This window comes from Hippoglossus hippoglossus, chromosome 7 (assembly GCF_009819705.1).
Source record: "Hippoglossus hippoglossus isolate fHipHip1 chromosome 7, fHipHip1.pri, whole genome shotgun sequence".
In the NCBI taxonomy this organism is placed as follows: Eukaryota; Metazoa; Chordata; class Actinopteri; order Pleuronectiformes; family Pleuronectidae; genus Hippoglossus; species Hippoglossus hippoglossus.
This window is the reverse complement of record NC_047157.1, coordinates 17,071,828-17,094,610: the sequence shown is the minus strand read 5'-3', so window position 1 is coordinate 17,094,610 and position 22,783 is coordinate 17,071,828. Positions and strand designations below refer to the sequence as shown.

At 43.2% G+C, this 22,783-nt stretch overlaps 1 protein-coding gene across 1 annotated transcript in view; it reads right to left on the bottom strand.

Annotated features, from left to right (window-relative positions):
* The window catches only part of cacna2d3a (calcium channel, voltage-dependent, alpha 2/delta subunit 3a), a 114,059-nt gene extending 93,291 nt beyond the window's left edge, over positions 1 to 20,768 (bottom strand). Inside the window, 2 exon segments of the mRNA XM_034590443.1 lie at positions 19,559 to 19,640; positions 19,842 to 20,768. Of these exon segments, the coding sequence (XP_034446334.1) occupies positions 19,559 to 19,640; positions 19,842 to 19,966 (207 nt within the window). The 5' untranslated portion in view covers positions 19,967 to 20,768.
* Between the last annotated feature and the right edge of the window lie 2,015 nt (positions 20,769 to 22,783).

Genomic DNA, 22,783 nt, shown 5'->3' with positions numbered 1-22,783 from the left:
GGGGTGAAATGTCCGAGCAGGGCTCTCAATTTTTATTCTGAAATTCCAACATTCATTCTTGAACTATAATGTTCAGTTCGATCTGATAACAAACGTTCTTAAAGCCCATCCGACCGTCTGAAGTAGTTTGCCTCATGATCCCGCAGGGGGCGCTCACGATCAGCTTGCATGCTCTCTTGACAATAAGCCAGTCATGTTCCGTTGTTTTTCAGTGTTAAAATGAAGGACCCAAGCAAGCAAAGCAATCCAGTATCGTTCGTAAACATTCAAAAAAAAAACGTAAAACGTGATTTTTGGAAAAACTGACAGCCCTGAAGGACTTAAAGATTAAAGAAGCTGGAGCAGCGGGAACAGAAAAGTGCCCGTAGAAGTCTGGGAGGACTGAATAGACTCAGGTTCCTGAGGGGAAACTGGTTCATCTTTATCTCCACATCACGCTCCGTTCAAAGCCACGACAGAGAACAGAAGTGACGCCTCCGAAAAATGCCCCTGTGCCACATATGATAAATACTGGATTAAGAAAGAATTATGCAGAACTCATTGATGTTTGTTTAGACACAACCTTTTCTTCAGACCTGTTCTGTGTCACAACTACCGCAACTTTTCCATTTTCTGACAAAAACTTTATTTCCGCAACCCAACATCACCGCTAATTAATTGCAGCCTGCGGAAACATGGAGTCTGTGGCCAATCAAAGTGACTGGCTGATGACTCACAAGCCAAACTGCAGTGACCGTAGCCGTGTGTGAAAGTCGGCACGATAATCCTTCCGCAGAATGTCAGCGAGACTGAAAATCCAGCTTTTAAGCCAATCCTGGTCCCTGGCTCAGATGAAGCTGTCGGGTCAACTGGCTTTACTGGTTTCTTCACCAATTTCTTTTTTGCTCATTCGCCCTTTAGTGTCTCCCCAGAGCTTCATTTTCACTTCTCTAGTTAATATAGTTCCTCTTTCATGTCCCTTCTCCTCTCCTACTCCCACTTCTTTTTGCTAATTCTAAAAATGAATGGGCTGACTTCATGGACCCGCACAGATTATTCTTTCTTAAGAGGTTTCCCCAAGTCTTTCCTATTGAAACCAAAACACCTTTCCTCCACAGCTCAGCTAAATCCTGGTCCGTGAAACTGGTCCAGGCATAAGGAAGGAACACGAGAGCCCACAGCCTGAGCTCAAGTGTTTATGTGTTTGTGATCACATTTGTGTGGTCAGTTGAGAGGCTGAGAGGCTCCGGCTGACCACAGGCTGTCTGCGGCGCTCTGTTCAGTCAGGCTGACCGGAGCGGAGCGGGCCCAATTAGCCCGGAGCTATACTGGTCACATCACATCATCATAACAGGAGAGCCAACTGACATACATCCAGAACCACCATTTCCCAGGAGAGGGGAGAGGGAGGCTTCCACAACAGGCTTTCAGCAGCAACTTCAACGCGAGGGGATCGGCGAAGTGAACAGGAAGACAACCAGATGAGTCCGATTCAGGGGTCAGACAGAGAAGACCCCCTTCCAGCTGGAAGGTTGCTGCTATGTGGAGAAATCTGTGTTCTGATCTCTGTGCAAGTGTCCTACTACAATAAGTGGATCCTGTTGTTTCTATATGAATTGGTTTACCAAGATTTCCAGACGCACTGGTCCTGTGTGTATCGGGATATAACTATAAAATGGAGCACCTGTTCCGGTCTGCTAGTCGAGCTGCTCGAGCTGCTGACGACTGGCGCAGAAGATTCCGTCCAACTTGCTGTGAAGCACAAAGTAATGTTTTTTTTCTTCTTTTCTTTCCCCAAGGGTTTTTCATGTTTGCTGGAATCGGCTCGAGTGTGTGCACCTGCTGGCCCACATGTGCACGTCCTGTTCTTTTCACCAGGGGGATTTTCTGCTGACCTATAATATGCGATTGGCTTCAGCTCACATATTTTTTTGCAGTTATTCCAATTTTTACAACCTAACTGCCTTACTTCATTCCATCATTACCTCCACCGAGGAGGTAATGTTCCAATGGACGTTTGTTTTAGTTGTTTTTTTTCAGCAGGATCAAGCAGAAAATACTGAACAGATTTTCTTGATAACTGAGTGTGTGAAATTTGGTGCAGCTCTCTTGAGTTTAAGAGGACGTTTGGGCCTTGGAGGAGGTATGCGCTCTGTTAAGTGCCATTCTAGTTCCTACTCGTTTCAAAAACATTTGACTTGCCAGCTTAGCTGCTAAGATAAAGGGTTGTGGGTAGCTCACGAGTTTTGATATGTGTCCCTGTCATTTCTGCTGTTACGGCAAAATATAATGAAGATGAAAAATCATGTCCATGTGTGTTTAATGTATTCTTCAACACTGTGAGCACCAGTAATGATAGTCCATTCTCTATTGTTTGAATTATTTACATTGGAATCCATCGTTATTGTGAAAGCAAGGTTGAGAGTGTTGAGGTCTTGACTGCTTCTCTGCATTAAAGAGACAATTGATCAGCTTGAGCTGGAGTAACAAACCAAGCTCCTCTGAGCCAAAACACTTTTGCCGGCCTATAAACCAAAGTAGTTGCAGCTCAGACACGAATGAACTCCCCCCCCCCCCCCCACAGCGAGTTCCATCTTCGGGTACTAAAGCTTCCTCGTGCGTCCACTAAAAACGAGTCGTTTCAGCCGTGTGGAGAACAGAGACAATCAGTGGTGACACACATTGTGCAGTGTTGTAACCTAATCCCTGTCTTTCTTTACCCCCCTCACCTGCTCTGCTTTGCTGCATCACATGAACGAGCTGATGCAGCTAATCTCTCTCCTACACACTGAGCTCTGGGTCACAGGCGAGAAGCCCTGCATCCAGGCTGCACTTAGGCAAAGAGAAACAACTACACGTTGCATTCTGCATGAACACACATGTATACACCTAGAGAACACAGATATTACAGGCAAAGATAAAAAAGATAGAGTAAGAGCAAAGCAATAAGTAGGCTGTATACATACAGTTTTATTTTTTGTGGGCATCAGTTCTTTTTGTTCCTGTGATGTCGTGTTAGAGTGTAGACACATGAATGAGATAAGTATTTGTATCTATGTATGTGGTTTCATTGGGGTTTGATAATAAAGTGATTAATGAAGGGGAAAAACTTCATTTCACACTAAGACTGAACCCCAATCCCCCAAATCCCAGCTCATTTTACGCGCCACCAGAGCCCACTTTACCTTAGCCCATTCGCACATAATCTCACAGCTGTTTGAATCCCCCCCCTCCTCCTCTCTCTCTCTCTCACAGACACACAGACACACAGAGAAAAATGCCTGTCTTCAACATCTGTTCACAGACAGACATATAAACAATACTGCTTGAACTATTTGCTTATCAATTATAGATGTTTTTTTTCATAAATGTTGAAAGTTAACGGGGCAAATCATGACACATAAACAACCACGTACAATTATGAAACGTGACCTAAATGACTAAATTCCAAATTTTAGTTTTTGATTTCGTCAGTTTGTCACTATGAATTCAATGAAGCTGAACCTTCACAGCAGAAAACGTACAGTAACTGTTGTGAATGACACGTCTGTATGGTTTGGTTTTCGTTCACAAAAATCAGCCGTGTTTGTTTTGTTTGCCGCTGCCTGCTTGTCTGTGGACGAGTGGATAGTTTCAGTGTGTGTGTGTGTGTGTGTGTGTGTGTGCGTGTGTGTGTGTGTGTGTGTGTGTGTGTGTGTGTTTTGTTCTGACCTTTAATGGGCTGTTTGAGGGTTTAGACTTGGTTTTAAGGTTAGGTTAAGGGGCTAGAGAATGAATTATGCAAATTAACGTACTCACTAAGATAGATGTACAAGTGTGTGTGGGGGGGGGGGGGGGGGGGGGGGGGGGTGAAGCAGGAGAGGAGAGACAAAGGACACTGGGTATTTATATGCTATGTCCTGCTTTTATCCCACTAAATGATAGAGGAATGTATTGAATATTCTCCTTCCAAGCCAATACAAAGCGTAGATGTACAATCTAATAAATAGGATAGATTGAGTTACACAACACATCTGTAAAAATGAATAAAAGGAGAATTATACTAATACTGTGCAATAGTTAACAACTAAAAGCTGACAGGGAGAAATCTGTTGAAGACAGTATTACATAAATTAGATAAAAAAAAGAATAAACAGCTGCTCTGTTTACATTTTTCTGTTGATCTGCTCTATGTCACACATGTACTTGGTCTGACTGGTTGAGGATCTGCTCTGTGACCATTGATAACATTCTCTGGACATTGAAAATGAACTGAGGGGTTCTGGACCATTTCCCAAATTCAAATTGGTCTGGCGATGCCGCAGCCTATTAACAAGTAATGTTACATCCAAATTGTGTTGGCTAGCTTCTGCTGAATCAAAACAACTAAACATAATCAGGCCGATTTACCGTCTGACCTCAGAGATGACCCTCTTCAGTCCTCACTCTTTTTACGTGTGTTGAACATGTAGAACTTTTTTTCTTTTTTGCCTGATTCTCATTTTATTTCCCATGACTCTGTCCCTGCACAACCAGACTCAGTTGTCATTGCTACATTTAGTTAAGTAAAGGATTTGAATAAATATAATACAACTAAACAAAAGAGTTCCTTATATTATTATCTTCTCATCATAAAAAAATTTCAGTTTAATCCTTCCCCAACATGTAATATTCATGTGTGACAGTTTGGTGGGAAAAATGTCAGATATAGACGTATCTCAATTATTTAACCGAATCCCAGGACAATACGAATAGGATGTTATTTCTGTCTGGATGAAGTATTCACTTGCTGGTGCTTGTATGTGTTGTTTAACAGTCTTGCAGGGTCATTATTTCATATAAAGTTCCACTGATTCCCCAAAACCATGTTTGTGAATACAGCTAACATAGCTCAGGAAAGATGTGGTGGCGAGACAAGGAGAGAGGAGGTGAGGAGAGAAAAGGAGAAAAGGTAAAACCCAGGGGCATCACGTGGTTTAGGTTAATTCTGTTTTTTGCCACCGTGTCACAGGGCCACTACTGCACGTGTCTGAATGAGCAGGAACGAGAGCCGGGGAGACAGACCGTCAGAAACGAATGCACTTTGACTGATGTTGCATTACTTCTCCTGTGAAACACACTCCGTCTGTCCCCCTTGAGCAGGGGGACGGGAGCGCCGGCCCAAATCCACAGCAGGAAATCACTGCTGGATCACAGGATCTCCCAGGAACGGCGAATCGTTGCCATGCCCTCCTCCTTTCATACGCTGCCTTGTACGGCAGCCGACAAATTGTTCCCTCAAAAGAAGAGCGCTGGACGCAGATGAAGTGGAACAATTAATTTCACGCTTGTCCTCCCTGCCTCAAAAGCATGTTGGTCTGAGTCCCGTATCTGGTGGCACAGAGACACTTCCTGCAGATTGCAGGGCGCACACACACACACACACACACACACACACAGACACACACACACTCAAGTGTAAATGCTAATCACACGGACACAAAAACAAGACATCCTCTAAACACAAATAATTCAGGGATCATAAACTCCTTCTGCCGACCCGGCCACACCTTCATCGTTGCTCTATTCACCATAATGCAATCTATCAGTGAGGACGAGTATAGTATCGATCATAACGCAGAGACGTCTCATAGTAAGATCAATGCTCTGAATGAATGGGGAGGACTGGGAGAACACAGTTCTGACAGACCACTACATCATGTGGTGTGAAGAGGGCAGCTCCTGATTGGAAATAAACTGTGCGGTAAGAAGTGAGCTGGGAGCAGTTGAGGCCCCTGTCCCAATTCACCTCTTAGCCCTACCACTTGGCCAGACCCCTTGGTTTGCACATGGCTATGAAGGGGTAGCCTTAAAACGAAGGGCTCGATGTAAATGTCCGAACGCTTTTACCAACAGAGGAAGGAAATCACCATGGCGACCGCTGTGGGTAAAATGTGAATAAATGTAAGTACGAAATCTTGTCAAATAACCATGAAATAATGTTTTTTATATCCCCCGGAATATTTTATCTTAATCCAGTAGCAAATTAAAATGTCATTGAATCCGCTGTGACAAGTGTTTCAGGAAAATCGCTATTCATGCCGTCAAAACAAGCATTTAAACAATCTGAGTGAGAGGAAGGAGTTGACAGGACTGACATTACATTGAAATAACTGATGTGAACACGCTGACGGTGTATTGATCAATCTGTCCCGTCTGTCAGATGTGTCATTATTTAATGTTAGTTGATAATGGTTGTTGATATAATAACGTTAGTTGATACTGTTTGTCATTGTAACAACATTGGTTGGCTGCTGATGACGTAGCGACTGGTGTCCCTCCCCCTTGTGGCTCCGTTTGGAGGGGGACACTCAGGTCTTCATTGTTACCTGTGCCAAGGAGGTTGGGTTTTCATTGTTGTCTCCCTGTCCGTCAGCAGAATTACACAAAAACTCCTGAGCTGATATCCATGAAATGTTGTGGAAGAGTGGTGCATAAACCAAGGAAGAACCCATAAAAATAAAATAGAAGATCCAGGATTTTATTTTTGCACTTTCTTCGAGTAGCGAGCTGGGACGTTAGCCTTGGCAGAGGCATGTGTTCTCCGAGCCTCCGTTTAGCTGTCCAATAAAATAAATAGGAGAAGAAGAATCCTTTATATACACAAGGTTTGACCTCTGCTTTTCATCTGTGCGCACACACACACACACACACACACACACACACACACACACACACACACACACACACACACACACACACACACACACACACACACACACACACACACACACACACACACACACTAGCAGAGTAGTGAGTAATGAGAACAAAACACTAGCAGCAGTGGGCAGTTGTGGGGTTAGATGCCTTGCTCAAAGGCAGAACCAATCATGTTGAGGGAGGAGAAGCTCCATATGTGCTTTGCCAACTCACATCTCAACGCACCTGTTGAACATACACGTGAAAACATACAGTAATCATTCAAAATTAAACTTAACATAACTGAATTTGTCTCCTCGTGTCAGGATTAACAACATGTTCAAAATCACGGCGTCTCTCCTCTAAATGATCAATGCTGAGCTACAGCAACAGATACATGAAGGTCCACAAGATTCCTTCATCATCACTGTTACACAAGGTTTTCTATTTGTCAGTGTTGACAGTAGTGATGGCTGCTGTAAATGGGTTATTCCCCTTCACATGCACCTTTCCTGAACGTGTGACAGGCGTGTTCGAACCATCCTGTAACTTTCTGTCACAACACTTCCCATTTGCCTTAACCAGACGTGTTTTCATGAAAAGAAATAAAGGCAGCATAAGTTGTTGTAATTAATAAGCAGCATATGCCAAGTGGCGTTCTAAACATCTGCAGCAGCCAGATGTTGATTTAACTTTCTACTCTCTAGAAAAGAGGATTTAGGACATCAGGTGAGATCTGAAAGGGATATTTTCATATTGTGTCATGAATACTGCCAAGATCACCACCACCACAATCTTAGTACAATTACTAATAAGCACTAAACACAAAGGACAGCTAAGGTTCATGGGAATTAGACTTTTTGGGGGGGGTATTTGATCATAACTCAAAATACTGTGGTGGAGCCAAATGAAATCAAAGCAAACAGAAATTAGTCAGAGGTATATTAGCTTTTCTACAGAATTCCATGGCAATCAGTCGAGCAGTGGACTAAAGTGTCCTTTCAAACAGACCACATGGTGGTTTGCCTCTGCGGAACATAACTAAGTATTAAAATATCAACATGGATTTTTTTTTTAAATCTCTGGTTTCATGTGTATTATAGAGCTTTTTTATTTCAGCATAAGTGAAACCACTTACACACCTCACCCATAGCTCCCTAACACTATTCATCCACCCGCAGCTCCTCACTGTGTGTGCTTCTGCAGTGATAGAGTGTTTAAAGGCTGCCTGAGGGCTACTGAGAGGAACAGTGGAATAACAGCTGTACACTAACACAAACACAAACACACACACACACACACACACACACACACACACACACACACACACACACACACACACACACACACACACACACACACACACACACACACAAATGGCCTTATGGCATAGCTCGTCGCAACGCTCAGGAGTTTGTCTCAGGGCGCACTGGGTCTGTTGGGTATGCACCATTGCCCCTCAGAGTAAGTGCCAAATCCCTGCTCTCTCTAATGACCACCATCTTTCAATGTCCTCACATGCCTTGCCATCTTGGTGTACCCCCCACCTACACCTACACACACACACACACACACACACACACACACACACACACACACACACACACACACACACACACACACACACACACACACACACACTCCTAAAAGTCAGGTAGATATCAGCTTAGGGCTGCGCGATAAAACGATAAAGATAATTATCGCGAAATAACTTTTCCTCGATAGAAATATAAGACGATGGTCGATATAACGCCGATAGAACTCATTCCATCCATGTTTTGACAGACAACACGAACAGCCAATGATAATGAGAACTGAACAGCACATCCGAACCAATCATGTGGCTGGAATAGAGTTACAGCCACTTCAGGTTAGGTTGACGCACACAGCACAGAGCGTAGGAGCAGCAGCCGGCAGCGGCACATGGCTCATGTTTTGGCTACTGCAGCCGTGCACACCAGAACATCAGGAGTGGGAGCGAGATGAAATAGAAAACGACAAGAGAAAATGTCAGCAAACACTAGAGCGACAGACACCCCAACGGAGGACATTGTTAAAAAGAAGGGTCTGAGGAATTCGGTAATGTGGAGATATTTTGGTTGTTTAAAGTCCGACAAGAAATGTGTGTCAAATTGTTAATAGCATGTAATACCACTAATCTCTTGTACCATCTGAAGCAGAAATGACAGAAATTGTGATTTGATTTATATCGTGAATATATCAATATCGACTGTAAAATACCGTCAAAATAATTTCAATATCGCCCAGCCTACATCAAGTAGGTCAACATGAGATCTAAATTTCATAATTTTATGAAGCAAAAAAAAAATCTCTTTCAAAACTTATACAGCACGTACAGGAAGTAGCCTTCATCATTTCCACTCCACTTCTTCTTTCATACAGCCATAATTCACCTCACCAAAAAACATAATAGCACCAGGAGCAGGTCTAATCTGTTCACATGGAACTGATTAATTGTCCATAGTCTATGTAGTGGCCTGCATTCAGTTGGTTTCAGCAGAGTCCTGGAAAACATTTTTCATGCTTAGCAGCTCGCTCAGTGTGGCCCTGCTGCTTCCCAATTCCACTCCATACGTTCTCACAGTCTCAAATTGATTCTAGCAGCAGCCAGCGTGAAAGTGGAGGGAGAGAGCAAAACATTGTGGTGCATGTATAAAAGCAATATTCATCCTTGCAAGTGGAGATTTATTATGGCAAGTTACTCTTTTTTGAACTCCAGTTTCATTTGAGTTTACTCTGAAAGCGTAACAAAGAAATGAAGGGAATAAACGCACCACCTGCAGTGGAGAAGAACACATTTATCTGGAGACACAGATGAATAGGACACACACATATAATGAAGATTAGAAGTGTTAACATTGAACTAAGATCATTTACTCACAAAGGAATGGATTAACAGGTATAAACTGCATCAACAAATAACTCAGTATTTACTGTATGAATTTGGACGTTTTATCAAGTTATATCAAGTTGGAAATCTTAATATCAGATGAGACTAATTACTTGACGACTCAATTTCAAGGTAATAAACATTCGACAGGAATAGTCCATGTTATCGGATCACGCTGATCATGATCGTCTGGTGCTAATGCAAAATCCAGTACTGCATCATCCGACATATTTACTGGGCGAAGATCGAGGACCCGTGCAGATGGAAATAATCTTCAGATGGTGAAATCTTTACGACAACAATCAGCGTGGGGATGCATGCAGTCAGCATCACTGTCGAGAAATGCTGTAGCACTAAAATCAGTTTCTCAGTTGCAAGACTTTTGCAAAAGATTTTGCAATAAAATGTCATTAATAGCAATAAAACAAAGAATCAATACAAATCAATATATTGCGTATTACTGTGCAAGAACAGTGAGGAGGTATAAACCTCAGATTTGTAAATTCGTTTTTATTCTCTGCTTATATAAAACTGTTTAAAACTACAAGTTTCATGTAGGAGCAAAAATCTGTCTTTAACCTTTAAAGAACAACCTAAAATGTATTACGATGATTATCAACTTCGACAGATTAGTTTTTTTTTTGTATCTCTATATAATTTTTGGACACATCGTCCAGCCCTAGTTAAAATCATTCATTAGACTGGTCTAATATATGGAAGGTCACAATTAACACCGACGTACGAGTTCCATTATCATATTGTACAAAAACATTTGTGCCCCAGATGTCCACCAAAACATTTTGTTCCGTGTTGCTGTAAAACAAATGCAGGGAAGCAACCGACAGAATGAATCTAAGCGTTCCTGACTCACAGTAAAGCGGGACTTAGACTTGCATTAAGGGGATATATGCTGTACCCATGGCAGGTATGTGTGTGAAGGATCCAGGGTCAATCCGTCTGCTGTCTACACACCGGAGCTACAGCGTGGAGGGAGATTTAGTTGGGAATACAACAGCTTCGATTGGCTGTTTGTGTTTTTTACATGTTTCTGATGCTGTGGAGTCTGTGGAGAGTGAAGGGAACATTAAGCAAGATAAAGACAGACTCACTACTTTCCCTTCTCTTTCTCCTGTTTAATGACAAACATCCAACAGAGTCATAACACTGCCGACCTTCTGCTCGCTGCACAGATGTCAACAATGAACATAAACAGTGACTTCACAGCTGCATTTTCCTGCTCAGTAAGCAAACACATCAAAATGATGTTAAAAGTTTCACTCTGCATTCACAAAGCCAGTTGGATCGCTTTCAATTTTTAGCTGATATTTGTCAATTAGTAATTATTATATTTTCCTACCTGACTGGAAACCAGATTTAGAGGCTCTTTTATCTAAAGAATGGTTCATCTTATGGTCTGTGAATGGTCTGTATCTATATATAAATGGTCTGTATTTATAAAGCGCTTCTCTAGTCTTGAAGACCACTCAAAGCGTTTTACACTACAGTTCATTCCATTCACCCATACACACATTCATACAGCCCAAGGACACTTTGTCATTGCAGAGGGGGAAAACTGGGATCCAACCGCCGACCTTCTGGTTAGCGAACGACCGCTCAACCCCCTCAGCCGCCCCCCTATCTGCTTCAAACATGGCATGTGCATTGGTGCAATTTGGTTACACAATGTTTAACATTAGTAAGATTTGAACAAACAAGCACCAGCTGGGACCCGTCAATGTACGTGATCGACAACGACAGAGTTCTCCAGTTGGGGGTTCTGCGTACACAGTTGAGCTTCACCTAACTTTGAATAAACAGGCGATCAGCTCTTTGTGCAGCAGTGGTGTGGACCGATTCCTGCTGTTGGTCTTTACCTACCACACCACAGTCATTGCAGGTCACTTTTACAGTTTCAGAAAGAAAACAGCAACCATTTTTACCACAAGCCAAACAGCCCATTCCACACAGAAAGGATTAGAACGGCCACTGCACTATTTCAAATAAAGCCCCTGTTGTTGTTAGCTTATTTTTGAAAGACCAACTAAACCTGTGTCTGAAAAGCAGCAGATATAAAAAAGATTGTTGTATAGTTTGGCTCAGTGGTAAATAAAGAGAGTATACATCACTGCACACCCTAAAGCACTGCAAGTAATAGATTTAACTTATTTAACAATTAAGCTGAAACAATCCCATTCTGTGACAATTGGGCAACTCACAATTACTTTATCGCCGACTAAAACATTAAATGTATTTTTGTTCAAGTAAAAAAAACTGACTAACTCCGATTGAAAACTCCACAACCTCTGGATGAATCGTGGCCCTCTTACTTTTCATAGAGTATCTGTCTTTGTTACTGCACACTCCAACAACACCATGTAATCAATACAGCTCAGCATTGATCCATACTGATCCTTTGTGTCTAAGTAATCGTTCGTCACTTACTCAGTGCTCAGCATTTCCTGTGAGCCGTCTGCACATTATCCTGCACAGGCCTCTTGCCAGTAAATGCAATGCATTGCATGTAACAGAAGCAAAAGTTAAATAAATACACACACGTGAGAAAAGTTTTTGTCACGTGCAGTGAGTGCGTGTAACGCGGAAAGGCTAAATAAAGTGCACGTGTGTGCTGATGTGTGTGGTTTCCTCATTGTTGTTTGTGCATAATCGTCTTCCTCCACACTGCATTAGCAAGTGTGTGACAGTGTGAGATGATAGCAAGTGCAGGTGAAGGTCATCACGAGGATGTGCCACTGTCGTCCCACTGAGTCGGATTTGGCAGCACTCACAGTCTATGAGAAGTGTTGTGCAAATGGGGTGCAGTGCGGACTCTGTAAAGTAGTGTAAAACTGTGTGTGTGTGTGTGTGTGTTAGTGTGAGCGTGTGTTGGAGGAGTTTATGTAGCAGCAGAGGGAGTGACTCGGGACTCATATTCCGAGTGCAGTGGGTGCATGACATTGTGCTGGGGCAGCAGAACTATTTTTTGTGGGTGTGGGCGCCATCACTTGCTCCGAACTCTGCCATGTCCCAAGATCCCCTCCCATGTATTCTTTAGCTGCATCCTATCCATTATTAAAGCAGAGGGATGGAGGGAGAGGAGGAGAGACCGAGAGAAAGAAAGTACGAGAGGGAAGGGGAAGGAGAGAGAACAACTTGGGGAAGGATGCAAAAACATGTGGGGGGGAAATATTGACAAAGGGAAGAGTTCACAGCAAGTTTGCGGATGATGGAGAGACAAGGTGAGGGAGAAGTGAGGAGGTAAAGAATAAGAAAAGAAAGAAAGAAAAGCAGTTTGACTCTAATTGTCAGCATAAGAATTACCTGAACATTGAGAGGTTCATATACATAAGAGGATTTGTGATTGAGAGAATCAGAAATGGGCTGGACGTTCTTCCTCATATTGTCTCACTTTACAAAGAGCCACCCTTACCTCCAGCACTCGGGGCGGACTCAAACAAGCAGCGGGATGATTGATGTGGACGGCAGCAAGTCACCGACAGTCCTTCACACAATGCCACACACGTTAATGTGCTTAATAGTAGCTAGTCCCGCCCCTTTGCCAAGTTGGCTAATGTTTACTCTCTGCATGCCAACTGAGTCTGGAGCACATCAGGCGAACAATCTGTCATAATTACAGAAATCTGTGTGTGTGTGTGTGTGTGTGCGCGCGCTGGCATACGTGTGTCCATTAATGTCCGGTGTAGCCACGGTGAGATGCTCTTTATCTGCAGGCCAACAGAGGCAGTGCCAGACCTGAGCAGCCAATGACGGATGACGGTGGATATTTATCTTCAGTGTTCACATTCATCATCCGAGCACCACGGAGCACAAGGTGCTTCACTGTACGCTAACGCCGGGAGAGTTGGTCTGGGCTTCTGCAGGAACTAGGTAGGGAAGAACAAGTGAATTCAGCTCGCTCACAATCACAAATTAACTAGTAAATCAAACACTTTTCACGCTGGCAAAGGTACTTAGTCGGAAAAACTGGGGGATAAATCAAAAGACGTACACTGCACAACAAAGTCATCAAACGACACTTGATTTCCTGAGCCTGCAAGCACAGCGTCAGCACTTGTGCTCTTCAGGAGTTTAAGTTCTTTAATCTGGTTGCAAAAGGGCCGCGCTCCGTGCTCCCGATCTCTCTACAGTAAAGACGGGGCGTTTGATTCACTGAGGCTTTTCTCAGGCTTTTTCTCACCAACAAAGCACTAATTACAGAAGGACTAAGTGGCTGTGTTGGCTGAAGCTGGCCCGCTACAGGACATGAAAGGATAGCGGCACAGGCTGCACTCTCGCCCACTAACGTTGTAATTAACTCTGTGACACGGCATTCCTCCGTCATTCTCTCTCCCCCTTTCTCTCCTACACACACACACACCTCACTCTTTTCCATCCGCCTTATACGAGCGGTGGGGGGATGAAATTTAGCAAGATCATGCTTTGGTCAATGAGAACACGAGACGGAGGGAGAGAAAAACAGAAGAAGAGATGGGAGGGTTAGGGAGGTGAGAGAAAGGAGGGACAGTCACCAGTACACGCCGCGTTTGACACACACACACACACACACACACACACACACACACACACACACACACACACACACACACACACACACACACACACACACACACACACACACACACACACACACACACACACACACACACACACACACACCCTCCCCTCCCTCACCTCATCGCCAGCCGGGCTGAACCAAACCTGACAGCTATTCAATTTTCCCAAAGCTAAATCTAATCTGCAGCCGTCTCCCCCTCACTGACACACTGTTACACTAAAACGCCTCAGACATCACCCACCCTTGGCAGCAGATTGGCAGCATCACACATGCCCCCCCACCCCACTTCGCAGATACACACACACACACACACACACACACACACACACACAGAGTCATCCATGGAGCAAGAAAGGCGAATAGAGGTCAAAAAGAGGTGATAATCAAACAATTTCTTAAGTCTGAATTATCATACTACAATACAATCAAATTCCATATAATATTATATATTTTCTCTGCTTTAATTTTTGACATATCGGTTGAATCTATGATTTGTGCCATATACTTTCTAACTCTGCTGAAAGACTGAGGCTTTGGGGGAAAGTACCTCGACCACAACCACATTCCCGAAGGACACTTTTAACACGCTTCCATAAAAAGTCTATGATGTTTACTTATTGTCTCCCCACTGCAATATCTCCTGTCTGAGAATGTGGAGAAATATATCACTTAACTTCTTATTCTTTATTAATCTGTTTAAAAACATCTCAACGATTACAGAATGACCCTATGTGTAATTTGTAGATAAATGTAAACATTTGCCATAACAGTACTGTGGACCTGACCATAGTAGATCCAGTACTGAGAGCACTCAGCTGGTATTCTACTATATTCTTCTCTATTATTTTACAAATAAATAAAAACAAATAAACCTGTTCGACAGAAATAAAAACAAATATTTATTCTATTTATTATTTTCTTTCTTTTTATAAAGTAGCCTATATGATAAATGTATAACGTTAATAAAAAATGTATCCTTAATCAATTTTATAGTTTACATATATTTTAAAACTTTATATTTTCAGTTCAACCCACAGTACGAGACGTTCTCCCACTGTTGTCATCCAAATATGTAATTAATTTTAAACAAACGTGAAAAATTGAAATGCATAATCATTTCCACTCCGAAATTAGACAATTAGTCATGCTCTTAAATCTGGCGAGTGTGACTAAAATACACATTCAGAGCAGAAATAGATCTTTATTCCCCAACAGACAAACATGAAACTGGCTGCTGTCAAAACATGAAATGATGTCCTGAATAGAGGTTTTCAATACATCAAAATGTGCTTGTACAAGTAAAGACAAAACAATGCGTTTCTTCTTTTTTTTTTAAGAAGGTTACACTCGTAGGTTGTTTGTTTTTCCGTCAGTGATAATATTGTAACTAGAATATACGTCTGTAAAGTTGAGAAAGTTAGTGACAAAGAGGAAGAATAAGAGGGATGAGTGTTGCATGCAGGTTGTACGACTGGGTTGAAGATGCTGGCAACTGCATGATGAACATGTGCTCAGAAGAATGTGTATATATTTGTTTAAGTACAGTACTATATAACTTCTTTGAACCCACAGAGGGATAATATAAATATATTATAGGAAAAATGGATGACATGACGACATTAGTGGATACAAATGTAAGCACGTATTCTTCTTTCTCACTTTGCTCCATAAAGCCGGCATGAGCATGTGTCTGTCAGCCTTTTGCTTCTTCACTTCACTGAACGACTTCAATACTAATTTATGTTCTTCATCCACTGAGTCTTGTTAGAGGAACCACTCCGCTCCATCTTCTTTCCCTCATTCTTTAGGAATATTGCCAGCAGACATGGCAGTTGCTTGCAGCGCTAAGCTCTTTGGTAGTAAAGGAAAATGGTATGGCAAGCAACACTCTGAGACCATACATGTACGTGCACACACACACACACACACACACACACACACACACACACACACACACACACACACACACACACACACACACACACACACACACACACACACACACACACACACACACACACACACACACACACACACACACACACATCCAGGCACACGCACTCTTCCTCCTCGCCCAGGCAAATCGATTCCAGCATACTCTTGTCACACATCATTACACCTTCCTATCATCCTCTGCTCTTTGGCTCTGAATGTGAGTCTGGGCGGGAGAGAGTCGGTGTGTGTGTGTGTGTGTGTGTGTGTGTGTGTGTGTGTGTGTGTGTGTGTGTGTGTGTGTGTGTGTGTGTGTGTGTGTGTGTGTGTGTGTGTCTGTTTGTGTGTGTGTGTGAGATTGAGCGTGCTTCAAGAAGTTATGCAAACTTAACACACAAACACGCTGCAAATACATACACCTGCGGCCCCCTCCTCGCCCTCGCATACATGCTTTTAAAAAATATAGGAGAGCGGACGTGCACAGACAACTTTCAGACAGCTGCGGTGGCGATCCCACACAATGATCATTTATCTTGTGTGTCTTCCATTACCAAGAGGCTTGGAGTTATTTCAGCGTGGCATAATGTCCCACTACTATGATTCCAGAGAGCCATAACATCAGCGAGTTGAAAACTAGTCCAGCCAATAACACACACACACACACACAGAGCCATCAACCGGGCTGGCTCATATAGACAAGGTTGCTCAATGATACATGAAATTAAAGATTTCAGCAGAATAGCAGTGAAGAGGGTAAAACACACAGAGCTAATTCTAACTGTCAGTGTGAGATATTTAATGTGTCTCGAGCACAAGTCTCCTGTGAGTGTGTGCGGCTATACAGTGAATCTGTAGGCTGCATATGCATTGTATTTGTACATATGCAGTTAGGTAAACTCCTTACACCTGATTTGTGCAGTGTTATTGATCATGGTATTTTTCTTGCACAAGAAAATACACACAAATACACAAACACAGACACACTGATTGTTATAACCTTGAAACAAGAGCCGTTTCCGATGGATACAGGAAGCGAGCTGTGGCGTGGGAAGGGAGGACAGATCAGGTCATGGAAGAGGAAAGAGGAGAGGGGGGGGGTTTGGATGACAGGCTAAATTAGGTCCAACTGGATTTGAAAACAATATAAGATTTAAGTCTGCAACAAACAGATCAGGTCATTTAAATTAAAGTATTTGTTTTCAAATATTTACATTTATATATTTTAGTCCTTTGGCGAAACGTGTCGTTTTTCAACGTAGCAGTCAAGCAATAATTTTACTGACAGTTTCAAACCTTTTTAAAAGTGATCCTACAAACCTGTTTGACTGACATTACTCAACGCATCTTTGTGACTTTTAATACATTGCATTATACGGGTAACGTATTTGGATTAGGTCTGTCATTCAATTAAAATGAGGAATGTAATGCATGTTTTGCATTGCTGATTGATGTCTCTCATTAAAGATGATTAAATCAAAATCAAGCATCAAATTAACACAGGAAGTATCACATTTAATTTTGTATGTTTTAACTAGGAACAAATTTCAACATTGTCAGTTGCAATAGCTTCCAGACATTCAACACTGTACAAAAATGTAAGCACCGATTCAGACGTCTGTGGAGGCTTAACTCGATTTTTGTACTTTACTGATTTGATTTATACATCATCATCATCATCATTGTGTGTGTGTGTATGTGTGTGTGTGTGTGTGTGTGTTTGTGTGTGTGTGTGTGTGTAACAAAACTTCCAAGGGAGTTTTGTTACGCTAGGGTCAGAGCGATAACGCAAGAGAGACTCTGTCCATCTGTCCCCTGCCCAGGGGAAACAAACACACATGTACACACACACACACACACACACGGTAGTCTTTTCTCTTCACTACCATCCTCCTCCCTCTGCATGACACTGTATATCCCACATTCTTCCTCCTATCTAAAAGCATATGTGCCCTCAGGGGAAATGTGGTACCTCCTCAGCGTTCCTCCACAAAAGCAGTAAAAGCTGCACCAGACACACAGTTAAGGTCCAACATACAGGGGCGGTGAGAACTGTTGCCAAAAACCTGCGAGTGAATGCATGTGCACACCCGTACGTCCTGCATGGTGCGTAACCCAGCAAACGGGCACAGTGAATAACACTATATACTGTACTCGCAACACACCGGTTTGGTGCGAAAAGATGCACTTCTCCCACAAAGAGGTCTCCAGTCTTTTCTCCACTCAATTAACCCTGCGGCCTTCATTTCCATTTCATAAAGAGGTCGTCACTCTGTGGGAGGGTTATCTTCTTTTTAGAGGCAGAAAAAGATGAGAAGGGGGAACAGTTTTTATCCTGTCAAAGAGATAACACCGCTGCTCTGCCTTATCAGCAGCTGATACAATCCTATGCTATAGGGCTATGTGTGTCTTTCCGAACTGTGCGTGTGAATATGCAGTGTTTGGTCATGTGCATGTATTAATTGTGCATGTGTGTGTGTGAGGGGACTGGATTCTGTATATGTGCGCTTGTGTTTAGAGGTATTGTGCATCTAGGTTGTGGTGGAGCATCACGTTCTGTCTGGTTTGGCCTGTGTGGCAACCTGCAGCTGCCACACACCACAGTGAGTCTCTGCATCCACCGTAGCTGAACTGCACGCTGTGTTTGTGTGTGTGTGTGTGTGTGTGTGTGTGTGTGTGCGTGCGGGCCCACTCAGAGGTTAGCTTCAGCTTTGCCCTTTATCCACCAGCTTTCCATTTATCAGTTTTAACTCATGCTTCATGAACTGACCCTCCATTAGGGAAATTTGCATCCCATCACACTCAAATGTTGCATTAATGCCACCAAGCAAAGTGGAGGAGAAATGGGAACAAGCTGCAGAGAGGTATGAAAAATAGCGGAGAGAAAAAAAACGTGTGTTCTGAAGAGTATATTTGTGTGTGTGTATGTGTGTGTGTGTGTGTGTGTGTGTGTGTGTGTGTGTGTGTGTGTGTGTGTGTGTGTGTTTCTGCCAGAGTGCTTGAGAAGTGGACACCCATTTAAAAAAAGGCACATGCTCTGAATAAGCTTTTAAAACTGTAGCCGGCATGCATTACTGATTCTCAAGTGGCTAAAAAGCACAGGTCCTACAGTTTAAGAGATGAAAAGTGACATTTCTCTCAACCCAAAGATTACTCAGCAGCAGTTTCTCTCACAGGCTGCGCTGTCACATCCTCACTGCAATTTGAAAAGTCTCTCAAAAAGGCACGTTTAAGCTTTTTAATAAACTGTGAGCCACAGGATCACATCATTTCAGTTTGGGAGAAGAAATATATATTCGTAGTGAAGTGTGTGTGTGTGAGTGTGAGTGTGCCAATGTGTACTCAAACACTTCATTTTCAAAAGTATTATGTCTTCATCTTATCCACAGTATTTTTGCATGAAGAGTTAAAGCACCCATAAGAACGCCATGCTCGGGTTCAGTCATCTGAATAAGAGTATGTGAGTGTTGCTGTGGGTACTTTTCAGTTCGACACCTGAAGCTCACCTTCTGCAGCAGCTGGGAGCCGGAGTACTTTGCAGAGATGGACTTCATCTCTCCACCAAACGCTGAAGCCCAAAGCTTCACCCTGCAAAACGCACAGAGCAGAGAGAAATCAGACATGGTGACTTCAAGACTGGTTTTTAGAAGAGCTTTATTTTTATCAAACCGGCTAATTTTATATTCTAGACACTGAAGCACACATCTGGAGTAATTTTTTTTGATCAAGTTCTGATTTGTAACTTCGATGCGCGCCGTGCACTGTGCGTAAAAGAGCGTCTATACTCACACGGACGGGGGGATGCTTTGGTGGGTGGCTCCCACCTCAGTGACCCTGGTGCTTATAGTTGAGTAAAGTAAAAGCAGACACGCACACCACGCACTGGAAACCACACGGCTCCGGTCCACCTGCATCTTGGGCAAAAAGAAAATACCCTCCCCGCGCGCACACAGCGAGTTTTGGGGCTTAAGCTGCCACCGTGGATTTTGTTCTCCTCCCTCCAGAGAATCCCCAGAAAACGAAAAGACAAAGCTGAAGGAGGAAATTTAAAAAAGTCACCTATGCTGACTGACTAAATCGTGCATGGCAATGTGTTCCTCTGCTCCTGGTGCAGGACGAAGCGATGCGCCTTTGGAAACACGGCACGGTCCTCGGCTGTGGGAGTTTATCCAAAGTGCCGCGGCGTGGCCCCGCTGAGCGCAGTTCTGCTGCCCGGCGGAAAGTCGGGCTCGACTCCTCCGCCAGGGAAAGTCCACGCAGTCGCCTTTTGTCTCGACCGACCTCACCCAGGGAGAGCAGAGAGTGGAGGTTCAGGGGAACCGGGGAGATCATCAAACGATGCAGCGCACACGAGCACGCCTACTCCTCTTGAGTGGTGCGACCAGCCTCCTCTCTCTCATCTCTCTCTCTCTCATCTCTCTCTCTCTCTCTCTCCCCCCGTCTCTCTCTTCTTGTGTGTGTGTGTCTCTTTATCTCTCTCTCACACACACACGCACACACACTCACACATTCTCCCCCCCCCCTTCCCCTCAGCATCCGAGGATAGCCTATTGAGGATGCTGCCATTGTTGCTGAATTACGCCATACTTCTGACCTGCCTCCCCCCCCCCCTCATGGGCTCTAATACAGGGCTTTAATAACTAGCCTTCAGCTTTCATGTTGGATAAAGTCATGCACTGTATGTCCAGTTCACTGAAGCAGGAATTACTGCCAAAGTGCTGACTAAAGACAGAGGGAGAGAAGAAAGTGTAAAAGACACAGCGGTATTGGGGGGGGGGGGTGGATGGAGCAGTGGATAAGTCAGCTGTGCTAAATAAAAGCATGTCAATTAAATGCACTTTGCAGCAGTGATGTGGCGCTGGCAGTGAGTGGGCATATGGGTTGTGAAAAGGGATGAGAACCCCGAGGCAACGGACCCCGTGTGATGGATCGCGTTTCACATAGAGCTGGGAGGATCCTGGCAGAGCACTGGAAGGAGATCAACACTGGCTGAAATCTCTACTGCTGCAGAGGGGACGCCCTGTTGATCACAGGCCTTTACCCTTTTCACACTGGACGACTCACTTTTGACATATGTGGGTCAAACGTCAGCGTGAAACAGCTGGTCTCGATATGGGTCCCCCACATGTATGTGGATAAACCACATTGGATATGGGTCAACCCCAAAAAGCAACTAGATCGTCGAGACCTGTCTTTAAGAGTTTTTACACCAAATGCACAGAGGTCATAGCACATTACATTTAGCATATTAAAGGTTCAGTGTGTGGAATTTAGTGACATCTAGTGGTGACCTTGCATGTTGCAGCTGAATACCCTTCACCTCACCCTCCCCTTTCAAACATGAAAGAGAACCTGTGGAAAGCCTTCAGTTGTCATAAAAACTCAAAAGATGTTTAGTTTGCCCAGTTTGGACGACTTCAAAAAACATGGCGGCCTCCGTAGAGAGGACCCACTCTGATGTTAATATAAAGTATTTAAATATAAATGTTAAATTTCTGTCAATAGATCCCTTTCACCTAAATCCAAACCTTACAGTCATGTTGCTATACACTGGATATTAAAATGCACTCAGCTTATAGTGAGAACATCAACATTTATTTATTTTTTGTTCTCCACATAACAGCTGTTGGCCTTTTATTTGCTGCTTTACAGAGCCCAGAACTTTGATGTCACTAAAACTGATCCCAGGTTTCCGAACCAAAGATGAGGCTGTAATGGAGTCAGCCTGCATTGGAGCAGTGTAGCTGCAAACACTGCGTGGGGATGGGTAGTAAAACGCAGTGAAAGAAGCAGAGTAGCAGGCGGTAAAAGTTCATTAAATATGTCTTGTAAACCAAAGTGAGAACTGTTAGTTTCTGCATAGTTAAATTTTATGGTTGAAAGTAAAAGGCCTCCTTAACCAGTCAAAAGAGAGATTTTTCACATTACCATTAGCAATAAACCCCAAAGCACTATAATCTACTTAAACAGGGTTTTAACCATAGACTGTAAAGACGGACCACGTCTCCACTTCTTGAACACTGCCATCTTTCGGCGATTATGTCATTTGTAGGAAGAGTCTGCGCAGTACCGATCAGGGGATGGAGCCGCGGCAGAGACGTCCTGCCAATACATGGGCTGGACCAATCACGAGTCAGCCTCGGCTGTCAATCATGACGTTTCATTCCGTTTTTATAGCATCAAATTATTTATTAAAATCAAACTTGCACTTGAGCAAACACCAGTATGATAAGAACCTACAGTGACAGAAACCATGTTTTGGAAAATTTCATTTTACCATTTTTTTTAACTTTTATTTTGGCCCCAATCCCAACCATTAACATAGCAAGGTTTATGATCGATAATGCAGCCAGCCGCCAGGGGGCGATCAAGATGCTTAGGTATCATTTATGGGGAGGAAGATTGGTGTCCATCTTTATATACACTATATAGGTTCACAACTAATGCAATCCCGTTGCATCATGGGAAATGTAGGATCCAGTGGTTTTAGACATTTAAAAAATCTCACTCTTGGCCTCTAGTGCTTCAGCTTTCAGACTCTAGCAATTCCCCCAAATTAAAATGTTGGAACAGCCCTTAAAAAGGTTGAGGTGATTGTTGTCATATGTGTCCCCTGCTGGAGATGCTCTGCAACGTTTCAATTTGCGCATACAGCTCATGTGCTAATTCTTTAAAGTTTTAAATAGCCATGCATTGATCTGGAAGCAAAGTAATAACATTGATGCATTGAT